Source organism: Heptranchias perlo, chromosome 5 (assembly GCF_035084215.1).
Source record: "Heptranchias perlo isolate sHepPer1 chromosome 5, sHepPer1.hap1, whole genome shotgun sequence".
Taxonomy (NCBI): Eukaryota; Metazoa; Chordata; class Chondrichthyes; order Hexanchiformes; family Hexanchidae; genus Heptranchias; species Heptranchias perlo.
The window spans coordinates 97,453,117-97,480,441 of record NC_090329.1 but is presented as its reverse complement, the minus strand read 5'-3'; the positions used below and the strand labels follow the sequence as shown (position 1 = coordinate 97,480,441).

The window sequence follows — 27,325 nt, the reverse complement described above, 5'->3', positions numbered from 1 at the left end:
AACTACAAAAGATTGAAAAAAAATGCTCTGATTATTCCAAAATGTACCCAAGTAGGAAATGTTCAGCCTGACCAAGAGAACTAAATGTTTCATGATTAAAAAAAGAGAACCTGGGTCCTGAAATTCCATAGGAACTCTCCCAGTCTCTCGCTGTAACACTGGTGGAACCCCCAGAGATATGGCATAAATAGCCATTTTCAACCATTTATTCAGCTTCTCTGGGGATTCTGTGGTCTTCCGCCAGAATTACAGTGGGAGACAGGGCCAGAGCCCTGGTGTTCAATCACATGACTTACTTTGATGCAGTTATGGAATTACAAATCGTATCACAGCGAAATTTTGCTAATGCCTTTAATCCGTAAGAAAAGGTGTCATTAGCAACATTACAGAAGTATCAGCAGTTTATCAGCAGAAAACAAACAACAAAATAATCAATTGGCTCAACAAATATGGTGTTTGTCTATTTTCAATTAAATCTCCAATGCCACACAATTGTCTTGAAATATTTTATTCCTCAATATATTTGTAGGAGTGAAAGATCATAACTTCAGGGGTTCCAGCTGTGTAAGAATTTCTCGAACTGTCCTTCAAAATACAAGCAATTTTGTCCCTAATTGATACCCAATTATGCTCTTAATAAATCCTCATGTGAAAACAGAATTTTTCATTCTCCTCTCCCTGGAATAAAGGTGCATCTGAATGGAAAATACTTGACATGACTGTACTAGCGTGTCTTGAATATGGTGTTCGTGCTTGAATGGGCTTTTCAGCAGTAGCAGTGAGGCGAATGTATCTGATCAAAACTTCTTCTTGGCGTCCACTGTTATAAAGAGATTCACGTTTTTCCAAGGAAGTCAGTTTTATTGTGGAGCTGTTTGTGAATTTATGCCAGTGACATTCATTCCTCACCTAAGTTCCCCCCAATCACAGATTAGGTTTCACTTTCTGCAATTTTTTTTTCAGAATTTACATTAGTTTTATTGGACAGGATACATTATACTACAATAATTTTCTCTATTTCTGCTGTTTTCAAAGTTTGGGGGGAGTCCTGATATGCGCTAGCCTTCCACCTTGCCTAGCTTTGTGAGAGCTGCATGTGCGCCAAGGGTCAGGCAGACTGTGGTGCCAATCATGAAGCGGTGAGCTTGCACTCCGAGGAGGACTCCCAAAACACAACCTCCAATGAAGTAATTAGTTTGATTTTCTTTGGTTCCTCGGAGATGTGCCGTTAGGTGGGTGTTTATTCCAAAAATTGCACCGTACAGTCATAGTTAAGATGTCATTGGCTGCTCTCTGCACTGCTTAGCAGCTTTTTGTTTTACATGAGAATGCAACAATATGATAGGCTGAGCCAACGAGGTTGAGGTCGAGGTCAGCCCCGAGCCGCGTAGTTTCCCAGGTTTTGCTCAGACACTCATCTCCATCTTCTGAGTCTTCTTAAATCCCCAAGTTGCACAAATAATGCTAATTTCTTCCAAATTTTCACTTCATTGAAATTGAAATGTGTGGCATTAAACAGAATCATGGAATCAAACAGCATAGAAGGAGGCCTTTCGGCCCATCGTGCCTGTGCCGGCTCTGTGAAAAAGCTATCCAATTAGTCTCACTCCCCTGCTCTTTCCCCGTAGCCCTGCAAATTTCTCCTTTTCAAGTATTTATCCAATTCCCTTTTGAAAGTTACTACTGAATCAGCTTCCACCACCCTTTCAGGCAGTGCATTCCAGATTGTAACAACTCACTACGTAAAAAAAAACTTATTTCCCCCCTGGATTTTTTGTCAATTATCTTGAATCTGTGTCCTCTGGTTACCGGCCCTCCTGTCAGTGGAAATAGTTTCTTCCTATCCACTCTATCAAAACTTCGCACAATTTTGAACATCTCTATTAAATCTCCCCTTAACCTTCTCTGCTCCAAGGAGAACAATCCCAGCTTCTCCAGTCTCTCCAGAGGTTCTTTTTGACCAAGTTTGTTGCTAATCTTCATATCTGGAGGGCTGGCAGATAAGTAATGAAGCTCATGCACCCATGGGAATGCTTGTAACTGGCAACACTGGGGCCAGAACTAACAAACATTCTTGTTAGGAGTCAGCTATCAACCACTTTAAGCTTTCAAGGTTTCATTACTGAACTGCTACAGGTAGGGCCATAGAAAAAGAATTACCATTGATCAGAATTAGCACTGCTAATATACTGCAGAGTAGACCAATCCATATTATATTCCATTTACAAATTATTTTAATTACAGATTTTGTACCGAAGCAGAGCTAAATCTGAATAAACGCATTACCAAACTATAAAAAAATTTCAAAACCTGACAAAAGGGATTTATTAAAATTATGTACAGCATATTAAAGTCATAATGAAATACGTTAAATTTTATTGTAAAATGTATGGCCTATAACCCTATCCATAGGAGAGATTCACTGGCTTGTGACCTATGACAGTATCATTTAGATGGGTTGTTGTCAATTTTTTGAAAAAAAAAAGTAGCTTGGCTGACATAAAAACCATTCTTTTTGCAGCAAATCTGCAATAAAATCATGGGTAATTATTCAGTTGGTAGTAATCTTGGTGGAACTTACTTGTATGCTTACTTTTAAATTGATTTTTCTGGTCTTCTCATTCTGCTTTGTCTACTTTTTGCTATCTTGCCAACAAGGGTTTCATGTTCAGCTAAGTTTTTGGCTAAATACAGTATTAATAGTTTTTCTTTTAGTGACATGACCTATGACAGCATAATGACTTGGGATGTGCAGTATCAAATGCACTATATTATGATAAGGTAAGATATAGATTTTCATCTGCGATTTCCCACTTGGTAGGCATCTGATCTCAGGAAGGTCATCAATGAGAGTCCTGAATGGACTCCCATCAGGAGGGAGCTAAAACTGAAGGATGAGTAAACCATGGCTGCTCAGTTGTTCAGCTATCTTTTAAACCCTCTGTGATAACAACAAATATGATGAAATTACAGTTCATGTGTCACTCGAGAACACTGACCTGTACTACTATAGAAAGCCAATTTGGAGGCAGTGTGAAATTTCTGTATGAGAAACTGAGACAAAGAGACGTCCTTATCTGTCTTCAATGCTTCGTCGCCATCCTTCCAATATAGCATAAGGTCATCTTCAGTGTAAGCATCTGCCATGAAAGAGGTATTATCAGAATGTTTAATTGTGACAGATTGAAATTGGATATCAAGAACTCAGGCTCTGGTGAACAGCTAATACTATAACATTAATTTTAGCTACAAAATCACCTACTAAACGCAATTCAGAACCTGATGTATACACTTAACAATGGTTGTAATCCTATGTGCTGAAACAGCTTAACCTACCAGCAGAGCAGCTCCATTTTACATTCAAAGAATCCAATCAAAAAATTAGATTGCTGGTTTGGATTAGATTGGTTTCGATTTGAGCATCAGACGTTTCGCACAACACCCACCAGGTAACATAGTCACAGAGTGTAGATAAGTAATGCAGCCAGATTGACATCACTGTACTTATACATTGAGGTCAATTTTAACCCACCCCGCCCAGCAGGAACGGGGCAGGGAAGCCGTTAAAACAGATCGATTCGACTTACTGCCCTGTTCCCACGGTAATCGCGCTGGCCGCCATTTTAACCGCTGATTTCACTTATGTGGCTGAGGAGCCTGCCGGAAGCAAACAGGTGCCTCATGTATGTGATGCAAATCAGCATCAGTCTAGTGGTGTAATCAAGACCTTGAAGTCCTGCCCAGCGGCCAACCTGCTGAGGAAAACCTTGCGGATTTGGCCTCAAGCACTGACTAGAGGCACTATTTGAATGGACACAGTTACAGGCGCTCAGATCACAGGGATCTGCATGCTATTGGGCTTAATGAATTTCCAAAAGATTTTTGAGCTTGGCGATTGCTTGTTTCCGGTTTTTTTTAACCTTTCTCACCTAATTAAGCTCTCAAAGCTTGTCATGGGTGCTATTTTTGCATCATTGCTTTGGATGGAGGAACAGTTGGAGGAAGGCGAGCGGCAGCAGCAGCTTTGACAACCAGGTCAAGCAGCGGGTGGGCCTGTTAGACAGCAGGCGAAGGGAGGCTGCTCGTAAAAGGTCTTACCCAGCCCTCAGGGTCTACAGGCCAAGAGTCTGAGGCACTCAATGCTCCCCAGTGCTGGAAGCCAGCACACAGGTTTGCACGAGATTCATTGGGCCCTCGACTTTCATTTACATTAAGGTGCCCATCCCATAATGTGGTTCTTGAACAGGCAAAGAAGTGGAGGCCGCTTTTAAATTTAAAAAAAATTTGGGCACCTCTGTCCTTTGTCCCACTCATGACATCCCACGCGTCTCTGTGCCCCTTCCCTTGCCCGCAGCCCCTGGTGCCCTCACCCCACCCCCACCCCCGCTTCTACGCTGGAGAAGTCATCAGCAGACCTACATTGGCTGCTGGCACTCCCAACACAGTGAGAAACACATTCTGAATGCCAATAAATTATATAAATGAACTGCTCTTGCGTTATGGCACAAGGTGAGCTCTTTCAAGCATGCATTTCCTGAACAGGACTGGCAACTTTTACTAAATCTTTGCTAGCCCTTTGTATTATGGTGGGTGATGTAATAAAAGAATCTTCTTGGTGTCAATAAATTCTCTGCCTGTAAGTAGAAAATTGGATGTCTGATGGAAATCTAGGTTTGGCTGGTTTTCCACCGGTTATGAAATCTATGTCTGTTTGGACAGAGAGTCCATCAGTTTAGTCAATTTTTATATTAATGTGGTGGATGATGTGGTAAAGAATGATGACCAGATATTTTCCAAAAACGTATCTACCACAGTGCATTTCATCTTCATCCTGGAAGATTGCTGCCTCAGTGGCCAAGGATGGGCTTTAATATTTCCTTAGTCAATCTTAGATTGTAGTGAGAATACAGATGGGTGGAGAAGCACTTGGGGAACATGACTTACAGCTCTCTATCTCCAGGGAACAGGTCTGTGTGTCGAGAGGGAAGCGGCTGAAATCCATGTTACACATCGCCGTTACTGTAACCCTACAAATCAAATAGATTACTTGTAACGCTATCTAATACCTGTAGTTTGAGAATGTTACACATTGAACAAAGACCCTGCTCTGGCCACTGCTGTAGAGTAAACATCATTCTACTACTTAGTGTTATGATAGGCTTATCTGATCTCTTCACGTCTGCAGAATGGAATTGATTGGACCTTTCCTCTGAATTCTGCTGCAAAATTCCCAAGAGACTCTGGGTCATCTCCATACCCCAAAGAGGAAAATAACTGCCTCCTAAAAAGGTAAAACATCCCAAGGGAGATTTTCCTGGTCTCATGCCTGGGTGTCCTGCACTGTCAGGGCACAGCAAATATAGGATAATCGGCTGGGCTCCCTTACAGGGTGTGCGTTCCAACCCGCCTGATTTCCCAGTATTTGCTGTGTCCACTATGCCCAGGCACCAGACCAGGAAAATTTCCCTTCCATTATTTTCAGTAAGCTGACAGGAACAAAATAAACCACCTTGTTCGGTAGGGTTGATAAATTAATGGACAAAAAAAAAATGAGGCACTGTAGGCCTACTGTGGTGCTATCACTTTGCACCGGAGACACCCCACCACAGAATCAGCCCTTATATCTGCAATACGGTTTCTTGGCATGAGTAAAGCAGACGTATAAGCCTAGATATTCAGCTCCCCAGAATAAGTCACGTGGAATTTGGCGGGAGATTGCTCTGCCAGCTCCCCGTGTCGCCCACCACGTCAGGGATTTCCCACTGGCCATGATGAGGAACATGCAGTACATCCACGCATAAATGGTACACTGCAATACATGCAAATGACAGAAATACCTCATCCTAAGTATTTTCCACCATTTGCGCTATAGCAATGCTGGTCATCAGGGATGCCTGTTCATTCTAACAAACAGCTTTGCTCTGCATGTCAGAGGGAGCAATTCAAAAATTAAAAAAGCCAAAAAGCCAATGCAATTAATCACAGAGTAATGAATTGACAATAATAAGGTACCTTTTTTAAAAAAGTATTTTTTTTTAAGTCTAATATGATCGAAATAAAGTTGCCAGACACTCTACACTCTTGCAGTCATCCCAGGCCTGTCGCAATCGTTCTTCACCAACCCTCTACCCCAGATAGACTCCCCGGTGGAGACTAGGGAGCCCATCTAAAATATACAAAGTGACGTAACCCTGGACAATCAGCCCGGCTCGGAGTGCTTCTCTGTGGCAGAGGAAACTTCTTCCCCACCGTGGATTATACAATAACAGAAAATTTAGACCATGATGTTTGAAATGCCTTAATAACAGTCTTTAAAAACAAAACAAACAACAAAAACATTTGAGAACACCTTTGTTGGGGACCAGGTAGTGCAATGAGTGAGTACTTTGTCTTTCCTCGGGGAATGCAGATACGTCCAACTTACACTGATGGGTTGAAAGTTGCCATCGCTAGAATTCTAAATGAGTTTGTTGAGTCTCAACCCAGTTCTTAGTGGATGCTGCTTCACAGCACAAAACTGCTTACAATTCATTATTAATTGGCAATCCCACTCAGAGAAGCTATAAGGATAGTTGGTATGGAAAACGGAAAAGGTCATACTGATGCAATGGGGGTTGTGGATGTATGGTGGAAGCCCCAGTAAATTCTCTGGAGAAGAAATGCGGTACAGAACCTACACTTACCTTATACTATACAGTACATTCCCATCAGGAAAGATGCGTAACATTATGTTATCTGTGGTTGTGTCGTGGATAAATGACCTTTTCGAGTGAACGAAAAACACGTCAGGTGCCCAAATCCTTTTGACGAGCCTGCCGTCAAATGTCATACTTCTGTTTGTGGTGCTAGGAAATGAAAGCCGCTCATCTTTCCAGTAATTGCGCAAATATAGAGTCATTGTGAAATCCTGCAGGAAACACGACAATAAAATCAATCAAGGACTGAATTCTCAACTCCATGACACACAGACTGGGGTCAGTGTCACAATCCTTCAACTATACTTTGGGCATTGCAAAGTGTTGCAACAAGGGTAATACCACATGGAAGGTCCAGACTTACGTATCAGTACATATATTTGGATTCTTTTAATCCTACAATCTACAGGCTCTTACAAACCAAGTTTAATGTCACTTGACTACTTGTTCTTGATTCTTCTTGTCCTCGGTCATGCTCTTTTCAACCTTCGTGCTGTCCAACTCTATGGGCCTTAACCTTTCACCTAGACATCTAAATTTAAAACAAAATCCATGATTGTTTTGTGATTTTTAAGAATTATTTTTGAAAGCTGCAGTACTCCAGAAGTGCTACATAAGAAATGAAAACGTCTGACGTGAGAAAAAGGCCATTTAGCCGATCAATCCTGCTCCATTCCAAGTCAATGTATGATTATTTTATTATGGACCTCTCTCCCTCTCCACATCATCAACTGTTGATTCTCTAAGTTCCTTCCCTATCTCCTCTAAAGAAAATCAAGCAGTGCTATAAATATCTCTATAACCCTTGAACTCCCTTCTAATTAGATATCAATCTAGCCCCCTTTTAAAGGGGACAGTTCACTAACTTCTCGCCTTTTCTGAGAATCTGTTCCACGTATCCACTGCCTTGGGAGGGTTAAATTATTTTTTCTTATCTCTAACCTTGATGGAGGCTTGTGAATTTTGTACTTGTGTCCTATAGTGCCATGCTCATTGTCCCAATTTAAATTACTTGTTTACTTTAACTATATCTTTATCTTTCATTATTTTAAATTGTGGCAAAATGATTCCCACCACCCCCCCCCCCCAACCCACTGCACTTTATTTCCTTTGCAAAATCTAGTTGATTGTTTTTTTCTGTGAAAAGACATCTTTATTTCCTTCCAGAGGTGATAAAATCATGGATTTAGTGCTGCATTTTAGGGTGAAATTTGCTGTTGTGTTGTTTCTGTGGATAGGGACTAAAGAAATCATTAAAAATGTTCTTCTGGTGTGAGTCTATTCAAGGTTTCATGGCTGAGGTTATTAACGTTTACACCCTTCAATTAATGTGTGCTCATGCCACCGACCTTGCCTCCTAGTCCCTGATTCAGGCTTTGTTGATCGGTAAGAACCCTTGGACAAAGAGGAAAGCTCAACAGCCCAATTTACAAAATGACCATTGACCTCTACTGACAAAACTTCACTATCTTCCTAATGGTTGGCATTAGAAAAAAAAACTCTTCATATCAAGTCAGCTGTTTTATTCTAACCCGGTGTTGGGGAAAAAGCCTTTCTGCAACAACGTGACCTCTACATCCAAATTTCTTAGATTCACTTCTAGCGCCGAAAGCTTTGTGCTAGGAATATGAATTTGCAAAATTTACCCTTAGATTTTTGAGTTTGGGTAGGTGCCTTGAGCACCACAGAGTTGTTCTATATTTGCTTGGAAAATATGAACTAAAATTATAGCCTGGCTAATACATTCCAAATGTTAAAGCTCATTAGATTTCAGCTTTCAGCCCAGACTTATGAATTGAAAGTCTCTTCTCCCTGCTGGCTATAAGGATCCTGTGTGAAATGTTTGGGCAAGTCTCAATCCCCCAGTTCCTAGTTGAAAAAATTCTATAGCATAAAACTGCCCATGATTTGAAAAAAATGGTACTAAATTGGCAACTTCAAATAGAGAGGTCAAAAAATGACTAGTGTGGAAAATGCCAATCAGTCATTGGTGTGTTATGTGCTTTAGTCAATTTGTGCCAAAGGCATTTTGCTAGATCAAAGCAGAAGTAGGTTCTGACTGCATCTAACCTGTGCTGTACTTAGTCTGGGAGTGCTCGATGATGTCACTAGGTTGATATCCCACAATTTGGTTAGCACAAAAATTCATCCAAAACAATATAGAATGAAAGCCCAGTTGGCAAATAGTTTTTACCACGTGGTGACCCTGACTATGGTAATGAATAGCTCCTCCAGGGAAACATTCTGAAGTATGTGATAGTTTCACTATTTGAAGACTGAAGGAGAACTTTTGCTGCACTTAGATCCCCTTTTTCACTCTCTGCAGTCACTGGTGATGGATTGGAAACCTCAGGTCTCCATGGGCTTGCTCATGGTCACACAATGGTAGCTTTCTACAAACAACTCTCAAAACAAGAGAGAACTGAATACCTTTAGGTACAATGGGGGTTAAATTGGTTAACCCCCAAATCTGGGCATGGGCACCACGATTAACCCGCACCCGGTGGTTCTGATGCAGGCAGCACGTGAGATTCATGCTGCTTCCTCACTTACCTGATTGTAGTGCAGCAGCTAGACCTAGCTGCGATGTTCTCACCAGCTTCTCACTTCTCACCAGCAGGAGAGCCCAGATATCGCGTGAATTGCTCGCACCTCTTAAAGTCAGCCTGCATCTCTTATGTGCAAAATATAAGATACGGGTCCGCACGGAGTCTGAGAGGAGATCAGACATCGCACACACAAAACACAGATGCAGGTCCCGTCCCTATGTTCAGAAACTGTTGAGTTATGTTAAAACATTGAATAAAGGTTGCGCACTACTAAATCCCACATCCTCCAATCTACCCGCCACACCTCATCAATCTGCCGATCTGAGTTTGTACTAGGCCTGCAAGAGAATGTGCACAAGGTTCTCTGCTGATGCACTAGAGGCCTTGGTGCAAGAGATGGACAGAAGGAGGGGCATCCTAAATCCGCATGGGGGCAAGAGGCCCTCCAGACATATGCTCAAAAGGCAGTGGGAGGCAGTAGGGGACGAAGTCAATGCCAGGCGTATAGCACCACGAACATGGATGCAGTGCAGGAAGAAGTTCAATGCTTTGACACGAGTGGTCAAGGTGAGTGAGGTCAACTGTCAAGTGGCATCTCCTACCAACTGCACCACTAGCAACATCTACTGCTCCACGCACTACACCCCCCATCACCCACATACCAACAAACTCCTTCAATCAGTACTCAACTCTTCCAATCAGCTGCTTCCTCTCACCCTCACACATTACCACTATTGCAAGCCACACACCTACAACTCAAAGGTCACACACACAGGCAGTTATTCAACCACGACAGGCACATCTCCCAGACATCCTGCAGGACACTCACCAACACACATCCCGCTTTCTTGCAGGAGAAGGTGGCGCATAACAGGAGGCAGCAAATGGCAGTGGCATTTACCCCCTCAAGCCTGTTCCACCATTCAATGAGATCATGGTTGGTATGTGACCTAACTCCACATACTCACCTTAGCCCCATATCCCTTACTACCCTTGGTTAACAGAAATCTATCAATCTCAGATTTAAAATTCACAATTGAGCTAGCAGCAACTGCTGTTTGCAAAAGAGCGTTCCAAACTTCTACCACCCTTTGCATGTAGAAGCGTTTCCTAACTTCACTCCTGGAAATCCTGGCTCTAAATCTTAGGCTATGTACCCTTGTCCTAACATTCAAGTGTAGGAGACCTCCAAAAACAGATACAAATACATTAGCAGCCAGAAGCAATAATCCAGCAACTAACTGTAAATCCTGCACGGTCCCTTTAAATAGCAATAATGGGGGGTCCTCCAGCCGTCTAAGACACGTTCAACTGGTTGTGGTTAAGACAGACATATCCCTTTAAATCAGCATTGCACACTGATCTAACGCGTATTCTCCGGACTTTACATGCTGCTGGCATACATTATCTGCACCTGCGTGAACCCCTTTACCAAGATGACGTCCGCGCACGTCACGCTAGAAGTGTGTGCGCGCATTCTGAACGCCATTTGGGACCCCAGGTGGCCACGTAGCACCTGAAAAATGGATGTTACATGGCCGAATTTCTAGCCCCATAAGCTTTACCATTTACTTCCAGGAATAACCCTGTTCTCAATCACGGGCAGGAGTAAATCACTGCTAGGGAATTAAACGTGAAGTATGAATTATAACAGACAGGCATCATGTTTGAGAAAGGGTTGATCTGTATGTTTGCATTTTTCAGCATGGCTCTTGCCTCTGTATCAGAAGTTAATGAGTTCAAGCCTTACTCCAGAACTTGAGCTCACAGTCTAGGCAGCCATCCCAGTGCAGTACTGAGCGAGTGCTGCATCATCAACGTTGCTGTGCTGTGGTTGAGACATTACACCAAGGCCCTATCCGTCTGCTTCAGTGGTTGAGGTGCATGTCAAGGATCCCATAGCACTGTTCCAAGAGCAACGAGTTCTCCCAGTGTCCAGGCCAACATTACTCCCTCAACCAAAGCCATAAAAAATAGATTTACTGGCCATTCATCTTAAAGCTGTTTGTGAGATTTTCCTGTGTGCAAAATGGCTGCCATGTTTGTCTACAAACACTCACTGCACATCAAAGGAATTAGTTGTACGTGAAGCACTCTGAGATGTTTCTTTGTAATATCGTATGGTGCAATATCTTTCTTTTTTACTCTTTTTAAAATTAGTTCATACATACAGACCAAGAAATTCCCAGGTCAAATGCCGAATTTGTGCTAAGTGAGCTGATCTCAGCTAGAGGGGTGATGGGAGGACAATTGTTACTTTGATGCACTCCACAGCTGCTGCTTATTGATTCTAACTGTTGAAAAAATATTTATAAAAGCAACTTTTTATTATACCATTGAAAATCAAAAAAGTTTAGGCTTTTTAAAAAATGTTACCGTTAAATAAGAACATTTTGAACTACAACAAACAGCAGTGTCAATTTCAATGTGCGTAATACACAGAACCATCATTTCTACAACCTTTACCACAGATTGTTGCTAATACATAAATAGGCATTCACATCACTTAGAATACATTCAGTTTAAGGTCAGAATACCCATCGATATAAGGGCCCACAGAATAGAAGGGGGGCAGTTGCAGTCTCCCCATCGTCAATCTTAATTTTGTCACTGATACTCCCCCCTGAGGGTGGGAAAAATCAGAGGAAAGGTAATCACGCACACAAATCACCGAGAACTGGGAGCTGTCTGCCAGTATGCCCTCTCGGCTGCAAGTTATACATTACCTTGGCGGACCAGAAGGGAAAAGAAACCGGGAGGAGAAATTAGATAATAGCATATCCTCAAAAAATATATATATTTAAAAATCCAACAGTGCTCCTTGTTTTGGTCTAAAGGCACACAAAACAGCAAGTACAACCTTTCTCACATGGGGAGAGATATTATGGCACGTTAGTTGCATAGTCATAATCATGTAAGTGGGAACAAAGTAGTTTGTGTCTGGCCTGTTAATTTCCAAAAAAAAATTGCCATTTGCCACTGAATATATATAGTATTAAAGCTCAGTTTGATCACTTACCATATCCACCTCAGAAATACTGTCCAGACTTTCCACCATCACATCAACTCCAACAGGTATTGCTGGGCCTGACAGAGCAAAACAATGTCAATCTCTGCATTTGGAAATGACTCATAATGCATTACAATAAACTTCTGTAAAAGAATACATTTAATTCATCCACTGATGCAGATTCAGATCAAAAAAACCAACTGTTCACCTTCTCCAAACATCAGTCGATTTCTTTTGCAGTGGATTATATCAATATGACAATTATGTGGGTTCTTGGGCAGAATCTTCAATCTATGTATACAGTAAGGGTCAGAGGTACACTGTACAAAAGGACCGATTTCCTATCTGCTGCTAATCATGGCACGAATGCAGATATTGTATAATTGCAGTATCGCATTAATTCATGATATCATTTTAATACTGAAATGAAATTGTTTGCTTCCAACACAAAGAACCCTTCTGCCATTCTACACTGACAATTCCTTGCTCCATGAAACATTGGCATGATCCGTCAAATCACTTCTCTTCAGAGATTTTGGTTATTAAATTGCATATAATAGCTTTTAAAAATAGCACTAAGTGACTTTTAAAAAGATGAGTGAGTAAACATGCTGGGGCTGATTTTGATTTTAGGCCCAGAACAGGCAGTCGGGGATCAGAATGTGACTGCTGCCCGCCCATTGTTGCTGGGCCTCGTGCAATCAGCCAGCGCCAAAACAGCGCTCTGAGGCAGCTTGCCAGTTGGGGAGGTCAGGAAATCGTCTGGCTTCTACATTGAGCCAGCCAACAGTCAGAACTGGGGAGGATGGGGGGGCGGGGAGGGGTCACAATCTCGGGGGATGGGGGGTACCTTAAATAGGCCAGAAGCAGGCCGTAATTTTTTTTGTAGGTCTAAGAGGAGCACTCCTATTCCTCTTGGCCCCACAAAAATAAAAGTTAAAAATATCGTTGGTTGTTTTTTGAGTGGCCTCCAGCAGTCCCTTTAAGGACCATTGGTTAGGCTGCTTGAGGCCGGCACAAACGGGTAGATCGTCGGCAGTGCACATTCCACCCATTTGTACCCCGATTTGCATATTACAACTGACCTCGCATTTGAAGCAGACAGGCTGTCTGGGCGCCCTTGTCAGGGCCCTACTCCAGATAGCAGTGGTCAAAGCATCAGCGTAGACAGGGCGGTGTGTGACCTGATGCCATTTTCAGGCCATTGCCACCTTGGTTACGCCAGACGGAGTCACTTAAAATCGGCCCCACTATGTGGCATGGAACTGAGCCATACACACCAGGGTGCTTACAGATTCAGTCTCTAGTCTCTGTGTCTGCTACCTGCTGTGAAGGGTGCTTGTCAGTAAGCATGCCAATGCCATTTAAAGAGAGTAGTAGGGTTCAGCATTACACTCCTAACAATGAGTAAAGCTCCCCAGTAATAGCTAAATTCAGGAAATTATTCCCACATCTATAAAATATGGGAATCCCCATACAGAAAATCAATCTTTCCTGTTTACCTTCATGAATTTTGTGCTCATCAAGATGTGAGATGTTAATGCTGGGGAATGGAAAACTGCATTTTGGGCACCTCTTTCTACCACACCAGCGATCCTGTCAGCTTGTCAGTTTAGTGTCGTGAATTAGGGGCAGCTTTGTGCTGTGGGCCTAAGCCCAGTAGGAACTGGATTGAGGCTGTTTTTCATTAGTTCAAGTCGAGAAAACATAATCAGTCATCCCTGTACTCCTCGGCAGTGTGCCACCTATCCGAGCTGATCTTTCCTCTCTGCAACCCAATCTGGGCAGCAGGGATGAGGCAGAGGCCGTCTGAAAGTTAAATCTCTCTTCACATAGCAATAAAGCAAATGTGGTCCGCTGCGTGCTGCAGGACATGTTTGCAGTAAATTATGTAATATCTGGAATGGTTCATGGGCTGGAGGATAATGTAATCAGTTTACTTACAGAGAACAAAGCTCACTGGTTAAAGAGAAAATAACTGCAGCAGCAAGATCATCTCTAGATTTTTTGGTGAATAGATTTGTTGAGAGTGGAGGGGATACCCTAAGGAGAGGGAACGGAGCAGGTGCCAATGTTTTCCTTCTTAGTTTTAACAAATCTATAATCATGATGAGAAATCACAAGTTTGTGGATTTGTTCAAACAAATGCACAGAGGAAAATATTGCATTGATTTTCTATCCATACTAATTTTTGTAACGGGAAGACAGTGGCCCTAGAAATACTTTGTCGCCGCACCCATTTTTCAGGTGCAAAATGGGTGCCTATGGCGGGCGGTATGCACACACTCATTACACGCTGGAAGTAGCTTAAACGATCATTAAAATATTTAAGTAAGGGTACTACACTTGTAGGACCTTTTTGTGATATTTGTCTGCCCCAGCGCCTGACTCACCACATGATAACCTCGCTCAGCAACTTGAGGCGTTAACAGGCAGGAAGGAGCCTTCAGCAGCACTATTTAAACAGCTCATCCACTACCTATAGGTTAGATGCCGGTTTGTCCTTTTGGGCTGCTGGTTAACTTATGGGAGTTTTTTGGCCTGTTTTCTGACATAAAACAAAATACTGACTTCTGAGAAGTAGTTTTTGCTGGTGCTTCACTGTTTTTGGCTGCCTTCAACACAGTTTTACTGCAGTCAGTCTGGTAGGGTTACCTTTGGGACTGGAGGACGAGGAGGAGCAGAAGAGGACAGGATAGAGCAGGAGCAGCTGGGAGAAGAGGGAGGAGGACGAGGAGGGCACTGCGCAGGAAGCCATTCCCACAGTGCGTCTTCAGGGAGCACTTCTCCTACCTGAACTTCTCCGAGGAGCAATGTATGAGGCGCCTTCACTTCACAAAGGAAGCTGTGACTGAGCTGTGTCACCTGCTGCAGCCACAGCACAAGCCTCGCACCAGGGCATGGAAAACACTACATGTGGCTATCAAGGTCACCGTAACTTTTATGCAACAGGCTCCTTCCACGCTGCAGCGCATGACATCAGTGACATTTCACAGTTTGCAGTGCACTGCTGTATCAGGGAGGTCACTGAGATTCTCCACACCAGGAGGAACAGCTACATCGCTTTCCCCAGGTGCAGAACAAATCAAGACGAGGGAGCACTAGGTTTCACCCACATTGCAGGCTTCCCCAGGGTCCAAGGTGCCATAGACTGCACCCATATTGTCTTGTATGCTCCCCATCACCAATAGAAAGTGATACCACTCCCTCAATGTCCAGCTTGTTTGCGACCACAGGCCACATTGTACAGGTCTGCGCCCAGTTTCCTGGCAGCAGTCATGACTTATTTATCCTGTGCCAGTCCTCTGTGCCGCTTTTGTTCCAACCAGGCTATCAGGTTACAGGCTGGCTACTGGACGACAAGGCCTTTCCCCTTCAGAGTTGGCTCATGACTTCTGTCAGGAAACAGGGCAGACCTGCAGAGCTGGCCTACGAGAGTCATGCTGTCACCAGAAATGTCATCGAGCAGACAGTCGTTGTGCTCAATCAATACTTCTGCTGCCTGGACTGTTTGGCAGGAGCTTTGCAGTACATCCCTGAGCAAGTATCCAGATTTGTGGTCGTCTGCTGAATGCACCATAGCTTTGCCATCATAAGGAACCAGCCTTTACCACCATCTGGGCAGCAAAATGTGCAGCAGAAGGAGGAGCGGCATGAAGAGGAGGAAGACCAGTGCCGTCGCAGCCAGAGTTCTCAGAGAGCGGCTCATCCAAGAGCACTTCATGTGAAGCAAACCTCCCATCCCCAATACACCAACAGTCCCACAATCCTTATCTTCATTGTCAGATACTTCATTGATGGTGAAGTGTTCTGGGGCAAACTGAGGTTGTGAAAGGCTCAATATAAATACAACTTCTTCTTCTTCCTCTTCTTCTGTGAGCATGATTCCCTGCTGGGATCATGGAATCACCCTGTTAAGACATCTCAAGAAGTATAAATAAGTGAACATAAGGTACTCTGTCCATCTGGGTGGGACAGATATGGCTGAATAACTGATCCAAAGGAAACAAACTTACTAAGTTTACAGGTAAAGAAAAATAAGGAAAAGCGTTGTGCTCTCCCCACAATTTTGTGGCAAGACATTTCCCCTCCCAAGATAGCAACCTCCCTCCTCATTCATCCAAACTTACATACTAACTACCAACAAACCTGCTGATGAGTTTCCTTTTGAACTTACTTCCCCTTTGGCCACTGAGCTTTATTCTCCATAAAGAAACTGATTACATCCTCTTCCAGTGCATGAATCAGCCCATGAGATATTAGATAATTTGTTGCAAAAAGCATTTCACAAATACATTGAGTTAATGCTGCTTTGTATTATCTTTAAGCCACCAGTATGATACATGAAATTACATAATTCTAAAATTAAATATGTCCAAGTATAAATTTTGTTTGAGACAGACATTTTATTTTAGGAATTCGAACGGTTTGTATGTTCCACAGGAAGAATCGCTTCTTGGGGGAAATTCTTTGCAAGCGACATATACGTGTACACTGTGTTTCCCAAGATAGATAGATAGGCAGCTGTTGTACAGACCTACAAACACAGCACAAATTGCTGTTTCCTCTAATCCACATGGGTCAACAGGAGACTGTGAGCTAGTTAATCCTCTCTCGTACATCCACTGAGCTTCCAGATGGTTAGTCAAATTCCACAGCGAATGGGGTTTGTACTAAGCAGGAAATATACAAAATCCAAAAAAGTGATTTACAGTCTTAATTCCAAATGCATGTGGCTGCACAGTGTGTGGGAGGAGTGGAGAGCTTTAAAGTTACAGTATCCTCTAGGAGAAACCAATCTAAATTTAAGGATAATGAGTTGCTACTCCTATCCTACAGAAGAATGCCTTGAATAATAGTGGCTACTGTTATCAGGAGCGAGAGCTGTAGTCCATGGTAACGCAAAGGAGATGCAAAAGATTTTTAAAAAATCTTTTAATTACAAAGCCACAAGTTGGAGTAACAATATCGTTTATTACATGTCCTGGTAACAGTGTCAATAATTTCAAAAATCTGGCTTCTCAATTTTGCGATCAGCTGAACAGTGACTTTCTTTAGAGGAGTAGCAGAAATTTCTAGCTTGCAGCCAACAATTCCTAATGTTAAAAACAAAAATAAAAAAGAACCTTTCCAAGGCATTCAAAATTGCTCTAGACAATGGCCCCGACTTAGAAATCCCATCAAAATTGGGATTCTGCACGGCTGCAGACCTATCTACAGCCCAGAGAATAATCCAGTTAAATCTACCTAATTACTGAATGTAGCATAATCGTTTCTCAAGTTATTTATATGACTGTAAAACATAAAATAGCAGAGGCAGCCATCTTGAATGTCCTGACAGAGTATTTCAGTTTATGAAAGAGATTCACGCACTCATTAGACATACTCACATACTAAATTGTCAGGGATTGCAACATTTAAAATAAAACAATATCACAAAGATAGCCATTCCTTTGCCTAATCTCCCCCCTTTAGATTTCCACCAGCACAGTCTCGTCTTCAAGTGGGAGAGTTGTCTGGTTCGTTGGTGTCTTCACGGCCACTGTCAACGCTGCTTCATGAGCATCCAACAAAAGTGTAATCATGGACGCCAACTGTCAGTGTTTCACGCTGAGATCAGCATTTGAGGGGCCTGGTCCATGTGTTTGGCAGTTGCTGAGAAAAAACAGCATGGACTGTACCCCTCCCTTCTTAACATCGCTCCCACTGTTAATGGAAGTGGTTCAATCCCCTGAATACTGTAAAAGAGAATTCTTGCAAGAACAGGAATTCCAGCTGATAATACGCAGAGGGCGGAATCACTTCCATTAGCAGCAACACTCAGGTCGGAATGACGCTGTGGGTGGGGGGGGGAGGGAAGCCAACAGCAACATTCGGTGGTGGAAAAAATACCCATGTGAGTGATATGCACTCATGGCGAGATGGCCAGTAGTGCTAACTGCTTTATTCCCAACTTGGCAGAACAGCTACTTCTGCCGGCAGTTTTTTGGAGATGAGAACACTTCTTTAACTGCGTTCACCTCACTCACCTGTGGCTCTCTGTTGGCAGTGGGAGGGAGGATTGTCCCTGGGGCTTACCTGAACCCAATTGCAGAGCAGCATGGAGCAGGTATGATGGCTGAAAGGATGCTGCGAATAAAAATTGGATGAGAATAAAAATCCTGGGATCAGTCACACTTTCTTTAGACTGCTGAAGAAATGGAGAGCCACCCAGTCCCTAATTTGCCACAACTGATAATTCCTAGAAGCACTTGCCATGACCAGAGTAAGGCCATGGGGAAAAAAACAGTTTCACGGTAATAATCAAAATATTCCACAAGGGTGAAATCATAATCCTGCAGTAACTGGTCAGCAAATTCCACATCACTCACAGCTTGACCATTTCCACACTCTCCAAACCTATCACCACTTCCAAGACCTAGACATAGGCCCAAAACTCAATCGAAACTAAGCACATTAGAACCTAAAATAACTTAGAATCATAGAATCATAGAAAGGTTACAGCACGGAAAGAGGCCATTCGGTCCGTTGAGTCTGTGCCGGCTCTATACAACAGCAATCCAGCTAGTCCCACCCCCCCCGCCCTATCCCCGTAGCCCTGCCACTTTTTTCTCTTTCAAGTACTTATCCAGTTCCCTTTTGAAGGCCATGATTGAATTTGCCTCCATCACCCCCTCGGGCAGTGCATTCCAGATCCTAACCACTCACTGTGTAAAAAAGCTTTTCCTCATCACCTTTGGTTCTTTTGCCAATCACCTTAAATTTATGTCCTCTGGTTCTTGACCCTTCCGCCAATGGGAACAGTTTCTCTCTATCTACTCTGTCTAAACCCTTCATGATTTTGAATACTTCTATCAAATCTCCTCGCAACATTCTCTGTTCCAAGGAGAACAACCCCAGCTTCTCCAGTCTATCCACCTAACTAAAGTCCCTCATCCCTGGAATCATTCCAGTAAATCTCTTCTGCACCCTCTATAAGGTCTTCACATCTTTCCTAAAGTGTGGTGCCCAGAACTGGACACAATACTCCAGTTGTGGCCAAACCTGTGTTTTATAAAGGTTCATTATGACTTCCATACTTTTGTACTCTATGCCTCTATTTATAAAGCCCAGGACCCCGCATACTTTTTTAACCGCTTTCTCAACCTGCCCTGCCACCTTCAACAATTTGTGCACATTTATCCCCAGATCACTCTGTTCCTGAACCCCTTTTAGAGTTGTGCCCTCTAGTTTATATTGCCTCTCCTCGTTCTTCCTACCGAAATCTATCACTTCGCCTTTTTCTGTGTTAAATTTCATCTGCCATGTGTCTGCCCATGCCATCAGTCTGTCTATATCCTCTTGAAGTCTATCACTATCCTCCTCACTATTTACTGCCCTTCCAAGTTTTGTGTCATCTGTAAATTTGGAAATTGTGCCCTGTACACCCAAGTCCAAGTCATTAATATATATCAAGAAAAGCAGTGGTCCCAGCACCGACCCCTGGGGAACACCTGTACACCTGCCTCCAGCCCAAAAAACAACCGTTCCCCACTACTCATTATTTCCTGTCCCTTAGCCAATTCTGTATCCATGTTGCTACTGCCTCCTTTATTGCATGGGCCGCAATCTTGATGATAAGCCTACCATGCAGCACTTTATCAAACCCTTTTGAAAGTCCATATACACCACATTAACTACATTGCCCTCATCTACCCTCTCACTCTATCAGGTTAGTTAAACATGATTTGCCTTTAACAAGTCCGTGCTGGCTTTCCCTAATCAATCCACACTCATCCAAGTGACTGTTAATTCTGTCCCGGATTGTCGTTTCCACTGCTGAGGTTAAACTTCCAACAGTACTTCATTCTCTGCAACATATTCACAGTCAGCTTGACAGAAAACACAGAGAAAATCTAAAAGGTTCTTAGCCAAAGTCTTCTGAAAGAGCAATAAGAAGTACTGAGGTTAACCCTTACAAACTCCACATATAGCACAGTGCAAAAGGCCCTATTCAGAAACATACCATATCCCTCACCAACTCCACAATTTCCCATCTCTCTCTGATTGACGAGCACCGGAGGGGCTGTAGCCCCAGGTCAAACCACTGCACATGTACCCTTATCTTCAATTCTTCTGAGAAGCAGTCTGGAATACCACAAGGATCTTGATTGATTTTACCATCCCCTCTACTACTACTACTACAACAACAACTTGCATTTATATAGCACCTTTAAATAGTAATAACATGTCCCAATGTGCTTTACAGGAGCGTTATCAAACACAATTTGGCACCGAGCCACATAAGGAATTATTAGGACAGATGACCAAAAGCTTGGTCAAGGAGGTAGGTTTTAAGGAGAGTCTTATAGGAGGAGATGGGGGGCTTTGGAGAGGTTTAAGGAGGGAATTTCAGAGCTTAGGGCCTAGGCAGCTGAAGACAAGGCCGCCAATGGTGGAGCGACTGAAATTGGGGAGAGGCCAGAATTGGAGGAGCGCAGAGATCTCAGAGGGTTGTAGGGCTGGACGAGGTTACAGAGATAGGGAGGGGGCAAGGCCATGGAGGGATTTGAAAACAAAATCACACATCATGCCTGTTTAGCCTATGAGTAGCAAAGAGGTCCCCTTACAGTTGCACAACCTGCTTCCTCTATTTACAATAGACGTGTGAATAAAACACGGATGGAGAATACGCCAATGTGAATGGGTAATGTAATCGCTGTGTGTACATCTGTAGACATAAGCCCCAAGGCGTAATTCCTTTAAGGCCACAGGACACGTGAGTATTTGCAATCATTCATTGCCACAGTCTAATGTATCCTATTTTTAAGCTCAGACAATGGTGACCACTGAAAATCAATCTGAAAGGACACAAGTCAAATTTTAAATATCATCATCAGCTTACTTCAGTTAAGAATTAAATCGTGGAATGAGCCTTTTATTTAAAAAAATCCTGCCATATCTGTAAAATTCCACAAGACCGATATTGATGTAATAGTGCGAACAATTACAAAGTTGCACACTGGTCCTGACTAAGAACCATTCCAGGTTAGTGTTTCAGATCATGCAAAAATGAGAAGCCACAATTGAAATCCAAAATATTTAGCAAAAAAAAAGTGATAAAACAGACGTCTTCTACCCTGACCTGTCCCCCACTAGCTGCCCCCCACCCCCCATCCCGCCTCTGAAACATCAATGGTCTTTAGTAGTGTTTGCCTGGATATTCTGATCCAGCGGGAATTCCACAGGCTGGGTGGTACTGCAGCAATGGCGGGCCAGGCTCACTTTGATGTTTTGTGATGGGTTCCCAGCGTCAGTTCCAGTCCCATTAGGTCACCTATCTTAACTGGCGGGGGGGAGTTGCTGCAGCATTTACCACACTACAGCACGGTCGGCGGCACTGGCTGAGGCCAAATTACTTTGTGATCGATTGCAATAGGCAATGCAATTCTTAAAACCCTGCTCCACTGCCTTAGCAATGCTGGATGCCAGGGACGCAAAGCCATCCCTAATGCCCAGCGTTGCTAAGGTGATAATGACAGAAAATACATTGGATAATGTATTTCCATCATTAGCATTTCATTACAACATGCTTGCCTAAATACTGGCGGGCCGATTCAGTGTCTGCCATCACTTCCAGCACAGAATCCCAGAACTGGTCTTCCATCAATATGAATCCTATCAAGTAATTATAGAAACATAGAAAATAGCAGCAGGACTAGGCCATTCGGCCCTTCGAGTCTGCTCCATCATTCAATATGATCACGACTGATCCTCTATCTCAATACCATCTTCCCGCTCTCTCCCCACACCCCTTGATGCCTTTTATTATATTTATAATATATTCTGTATTTTTTTTAATGTGATTCTACAGTACTTGTCATTCTTCATCTACCTACATCTAAATACATAATTTCTGCTTTATGCTCCTTTCTCCTTAAATACTGGAAAAGCTACCACATCAAGTGAATTGCTTATAAACACGAGACTCCTGAAAACCTTGCTTTAAATTAAGGAACTACAGGTCCTGAGCAACACTGTCGGAAAAGCATGCAATAGAAGTCTAATCATCGATAAAATAAAACAAGCTCCTACCACCAAATGCAGGTCTCATTGTGAAATCATGATCTTCCACTCTGAGAAGGTGTTCAGACTTTGTTGCTCGAGTTTTGGTTAAATCCGGACTTCTCAATAATATGGGACTGCAAAGGGCAAAATATCTGATCAGTTTCAACATCCTTAGAAATATATCACTTATCAATATGACATTGTGACTAATACCAGATAACCAAGTGGAGCATTATAATTTATTTATAAACAGCACATAATATTAACTTGTATTCTTTTTTTTTAAAAGCCTAAACCTTGCTTTTTTCAAATTATTTTCTCTTTTTCCCTGGTCATCTCTGGTCATATATCAGGAAAAGGGTCATCACCAGACTACTTCTCATAGATCCGTTTAGGAGTGGCATGGGTGAGAGAACAGGTGGGCAGCCCACCTCTACCCATGCCACTCCTAAACGGATCTATGAGAAGTAGTCTGGTGATGACCCTTTTCCTGACTTTCCCTTCTCCCATACAGGAAACACCAGGTGTACCCAAAGCACTTAGCTGTGGCCTGCAATTTAGTGGCATGAGCATTAGCAGCCAATGAACCAGTGACCCACCAGTTTGTAATGCCATGCCTTAATGCTTCAGCACACTGTGCCATGTCACATCACTGCATATCTTTTATTTTTAAACATTGAACATGACAATTAGTGGCAAAGTTTTTTGAAGATAGCAACAAAGGATTATTACTGTTAATTTTAATTGGATTAATATTTACAATCTCTTTGCCAATTTTGTTTATTTTTAATGTGTATGAAAAAGCGTAAGAAACTGCGTTCCATTCGAAACATCACAACTTAGATTAGACTGAAACATTATTCTCTAAAACATTACTTAACACCTTGGCCGCTGAAATCCTTGAAAATTCAACATTTTATAAAACTTTCAACTTGATGTTCTCAATTCTACTTTAGGCATTTTGTTTTATGATGCTATGCCCCACAAAGGCAGATTTGCTCACTCTGAGGAGGAGTTATCCTCTTTCTTTGAATGAGGTTATCCTCCACATAACCTGTATAATGTTCCCAAGCTGCACTAATGTGATAGTGCACAAAGCTTCCTTAAACCTTCCACAAAGCCGCATTATATCCTCAAGGTATCCCTGGCAACCCATAATATTAATCTTCATGGATTCTCTGTCAAGTAGTACCAAATTATGGGAGCTGCTTACTGTGGTTCCTGAGCAATCACTATTAGAATATAATTGAACCGGCTGAGGAGCTGGGGAATTTTATAATTGGACATTAAAGAACCCCCCACCCCCACCATCTTTATGACATAACTGTGGCTGCTGCTGTGGCTTGAAATTGCAGAAGTCTTCACCAACGAGCTGCCTGGGGACAGCCAGCGGGTGTCTGATGTTAATGAGGCTCGAGGCCCATTATTGGGTGGGCCTCGGGCCTAACTGTTCAGGCACAGGGATCGTTCCCTGCTCCAACCTGCCGATTATCTAGGCCTATATATTGTATTTAAATCCTGGCAGAATGAAAGGCCTCTTAAAACTGTTGGTTTAACCTACTGGAACTGGTAATTTCTTTCCTTGATTAGCTATGGCGAAGTTTAGTTATAATATGTCCTCCTCTGGAGCAATCAGAAATCGCCACTTTTAAAATAGCTACCAGTTTCAATTTGAGTTTGCCAGAAAGCAGTCCATGTCACGACTACCAATGTGGGGAATTGAATAAGGGGAAATAAAGAGTTCCACTGCAGCAGTGTTGGGAGAGTAGACAACATCTTTCTGCCTCCCTTGGTTAATTGCCGTTAGCCGGTAATGTAAGTCAACCAGGAGACCTAAGGTATCATAAGAGTAAATTCCCTCCTACCTTTCAGATGTATTTGAATGCTCCCTTGATGATAACACCTTTTAGATGATGGACTGAACCCAATGCCTCAACCTACCTAAATGTCAGCCTGGTTCTGTGGTAGCACTCTCAGCTATGAGTCAGAAGGTTGTAGAGTCAAGTCCCACTGCAGGACTTGAGCACATTATCTAGGGTGACACTTCAGTGCAGTACTGAGGAGGTGCTGTATTATTGGAGGTGTCTTTTGGATGAGATGTTAAACTGAGGCCCTGTCCAGGTAGATGTAAAAGATCCCATGACACTATTCAAAAAACAGGTTTCAAAAAGCTTATCCCTCAATCAACATCTTCAATTATCACGTAGCTATTTGTGGAACCTTGCTGTGCACAAATTGGCAGCTGCATTGATTTACATGGCAATAATGACTACACTGCAAAAGTAATTTGGTGGCTATGAAGCACTTTGGGATATCCTGAGGACATATAAATGCAAATGTTTTCTTTCCTTCTTTTTTTCTGTGGGTGTGTTCCAAACTGTGCTACTTGTATTTAGAAGCCTGGTTCTGTGGTCGCGCTCTCAGCTATGAGTCAGGAGGTTGATCAGCCATCACAATCAGACTGATTTCTTGGAGTTTTGAAAATGTTGATAAAATTTATAGGCTGTAAAGTGGTGGCCCACCAGGAGATACCAGGAGGAGTGATCATGACTGCTGATTACAGAAATGAACAAACACAAAGTTAAAAATAAAGACCACATAAAGTCCTATAAATACTGTAGAAACCAGTCATCCCTCAGAAAGCACACTTAGAGAGAACAAAGTATCAAACCCTTTCTATGCTTCCAGTGGTTAGTATCAGGTTGGAAAAGATGTTGTATTGTTGAGAGACAGACTTCTCTCACACAAATTGCATCAGTGCAAATGCAACTAATACCAAGGACAGCAGAAAAAGTACTGAAAATACTCACTTGAAGTACTGGTGTATCACAGAAAGGACAATTCCAATGGATCTGACTGTGACTGTAAACATCTCTTGAAGGGACCAAGAATCCCTTTGACTTCCAAGTTAGGCTGTTTGCCCAATCCATGGTATGTGAAAATAGAGATTTAACAAGAATTTTGTTCTCTATACCAACAAAGCATTATTTTAAATATATTTTAAAAACTATTTTATGGTATCATTCCGAAATAAATTGGTATGAATTTCAAACGTTGTTGATCTAGAATAGTTTGTGATGTTACTTGGATTTCAATCACAACCAATACTTTCAAAGAAGATCTCAGCAGAAACTTGTAGAGAGTGGCGTGTTTAGGAATTTCAGCAGTTAAGTGATTACATGCAGTGAATTAATAGCCGGTACATTGTACCTTTCATGTCAAAGTCCAACAGCACTATTTTGTTTTTGTAACTGAAGTGTTCGAAGGTGTTTTGTCCGAGTGATTCCAGAATGAAATGAATTCCCGTGAAAAGTCTTTATTCAAAGAAATACTTGAACAAAACAGCACAGCTCTCGGCAGTATGGATTAACCAATGCCAATCTGTCCAATCTATTTTTTAACTGTACCTATCACAATACATTCTACTCTCAGTTAAATGCTGCTTAACTCAAATTATCTGATTAGTCAATTTTTTTAGCACTTTGCTATGCTTTTTGGCACATTGCTTATTTCAATTTATTAGATAATTCAAAACTTTAGTGCATAAAAAGACTTTGAAATATCAGTGGGTTGTACCTTGAACCAGTACAAATATTCAAAAATATATCAGAAACCTGATAATAATGTGGGAATTGGGGATCCCCCGACTACAGTCAAAGATCCAGTGGTCATGAAGTGAACCGAGCCGTTAGCTTCTCCTTGCTAGTGCTGGTGCCAGTGCCAGTCAGCATTAGCACCTCACATCAAATCACTACTTTTGAAGTATACAGTCACAGAGTAACTAAAGTGCAATTAATTGGATACATAAAGTCTTTGTGTCTCACAGTTGGGTATTATGCTATGGAAAATATTACAAAGGCAACATACTACAAAGATGCCCCACTATATTGATCGCATAAATTATTTTGCTCCACTACATACCTTCTATAATCTATATTATTTATATATATATATAAATTGCATTTACTCGTGAAAAAAGTGTTGGGAGAACTTTTTGTCAATATTGTGAGCCAACTTATTGTCACCTACTCAAGGAACCAGAAAAATTCTTTAAAAATTAATAACCTGAGCACAATAATAATTCATGAACAATATGAATCTTTCAGCATCTGCGAAATTATGCTTCAAGTAAGAATTTTCAAAAGTTGATATCAAAACGTTTACCCCAAATCTGCCCTCGCTAGAAAATTAATTCGGCATTTAGGTCATTCCGGTGTTGTGGAAACCAACAGAACAAGATAAAGACGGCGAGGGAGATGCCGGGTGCTCCATGGAAAACCTCTCAGTAGCCTTGTCGCTTACATTTGACGGTTACTTTCTAAACTGTGAAAATACGTTCCAAACTTTCATTTTCCTTTCACTTCCCAGTGAAGAACCAATTCAGACTTTTTATTCTAATTACAAAAGAATTGATTTTCGTCAATCGCAGCACCTTATACTTTAACAACCCTAAATTACCTGGTTTTCTTTCATAGATGTTTCTTGCCCTGTCAAGACTTCTTACCTGCCCTGTTTGAGGTGTTCTATCTGAGATGCCCATCTTTTCTTCCTGTACTTCCTGCTTTCAGCAGCTATTGTCAGGCAGCAGAGTATTAAGATAGCTTTCAAAAAATAAGGCATGCTTTTCAAAGTCGAGACAGTCCCAGCAATAGTCCTGTAAAACCCTGCAGTGCGAATCACTTCTCGTTTAAACATTGAATCGGTTTTTACTCCAGTAGCATTCTCCGGTTGATGCCGCGGCTGTCGCTCCTGCAATGTGTGGGTCAGTGTGATCGGGGAGGTCGGACTGATCTCGGGCTCGTCACATTTCCGACTGCACAGTTCTCCAAAGCGCTGGAGCAACTTCGGTGTCAACGCTGCTTTGTGATTGACAGGTGACTTATTATCCATAAAGCCAGCAGTCCCAGCCTGGCGAGTTAACCAGAGTGCTGACACCTTCTTTAGAGATCAAATTGGGGTGGAATGAGAAAATCAGTTTCTTTCCGCATGCACACATCGGATACGAGATTAGGAACAAATGTTTG

General features: G+C 42.3%; 1 protein-coding gene across 2 annotated transcripts in view; it reads right to left on the bottom strand.

Annotated features, from left to right (window-relative positions):
- Nucleotides 1-27,071, bottom strand: part of LOC137321471 (gamma-aminobutyric acid receptor subunit rho-2-like) — a 32,777-nt gene extending 5,706 nt beyond the window's left edge. Inside the window, exons 1-6 of one of the 2 annotated variants that reach the window (XM_067983862.1) lie at nt 26,806-27,071; nt 22,329-22,435; nt 12,264-12,331; nt 6,684-6,907; nt 4,945-5,027; nt 3,000-3,140 (exon numbers count right to left, since the gene is read on the bottom strand). In XM_067983862.1, the coding sequence (XP_067839963.1) occupies nt 3,000-3,140; nt 4,945-5,027; nt 6,684-6,907; nt 12,264-12,331; nt 22,329-22,435; nt 26,806-26,996 (814 nt within the window). In that variant the 5' untranslated portion in view covers nt 26,997-27,071. Of the gene's footprint in view, nt 1-2,999; nt 3,141-4,944; nt 5,028-6,683; nt 6,908-12,263; nt 12,332-13,756; nt 13,880-22,328; nt 22,436-26,805 lie in introns of those variants that run through there. The other variant, XM_067983863.1, reaches the window with a different exon arrangement.
- Nucleotides 27,072-27,325: the final 254 nt, after the last annotated feature.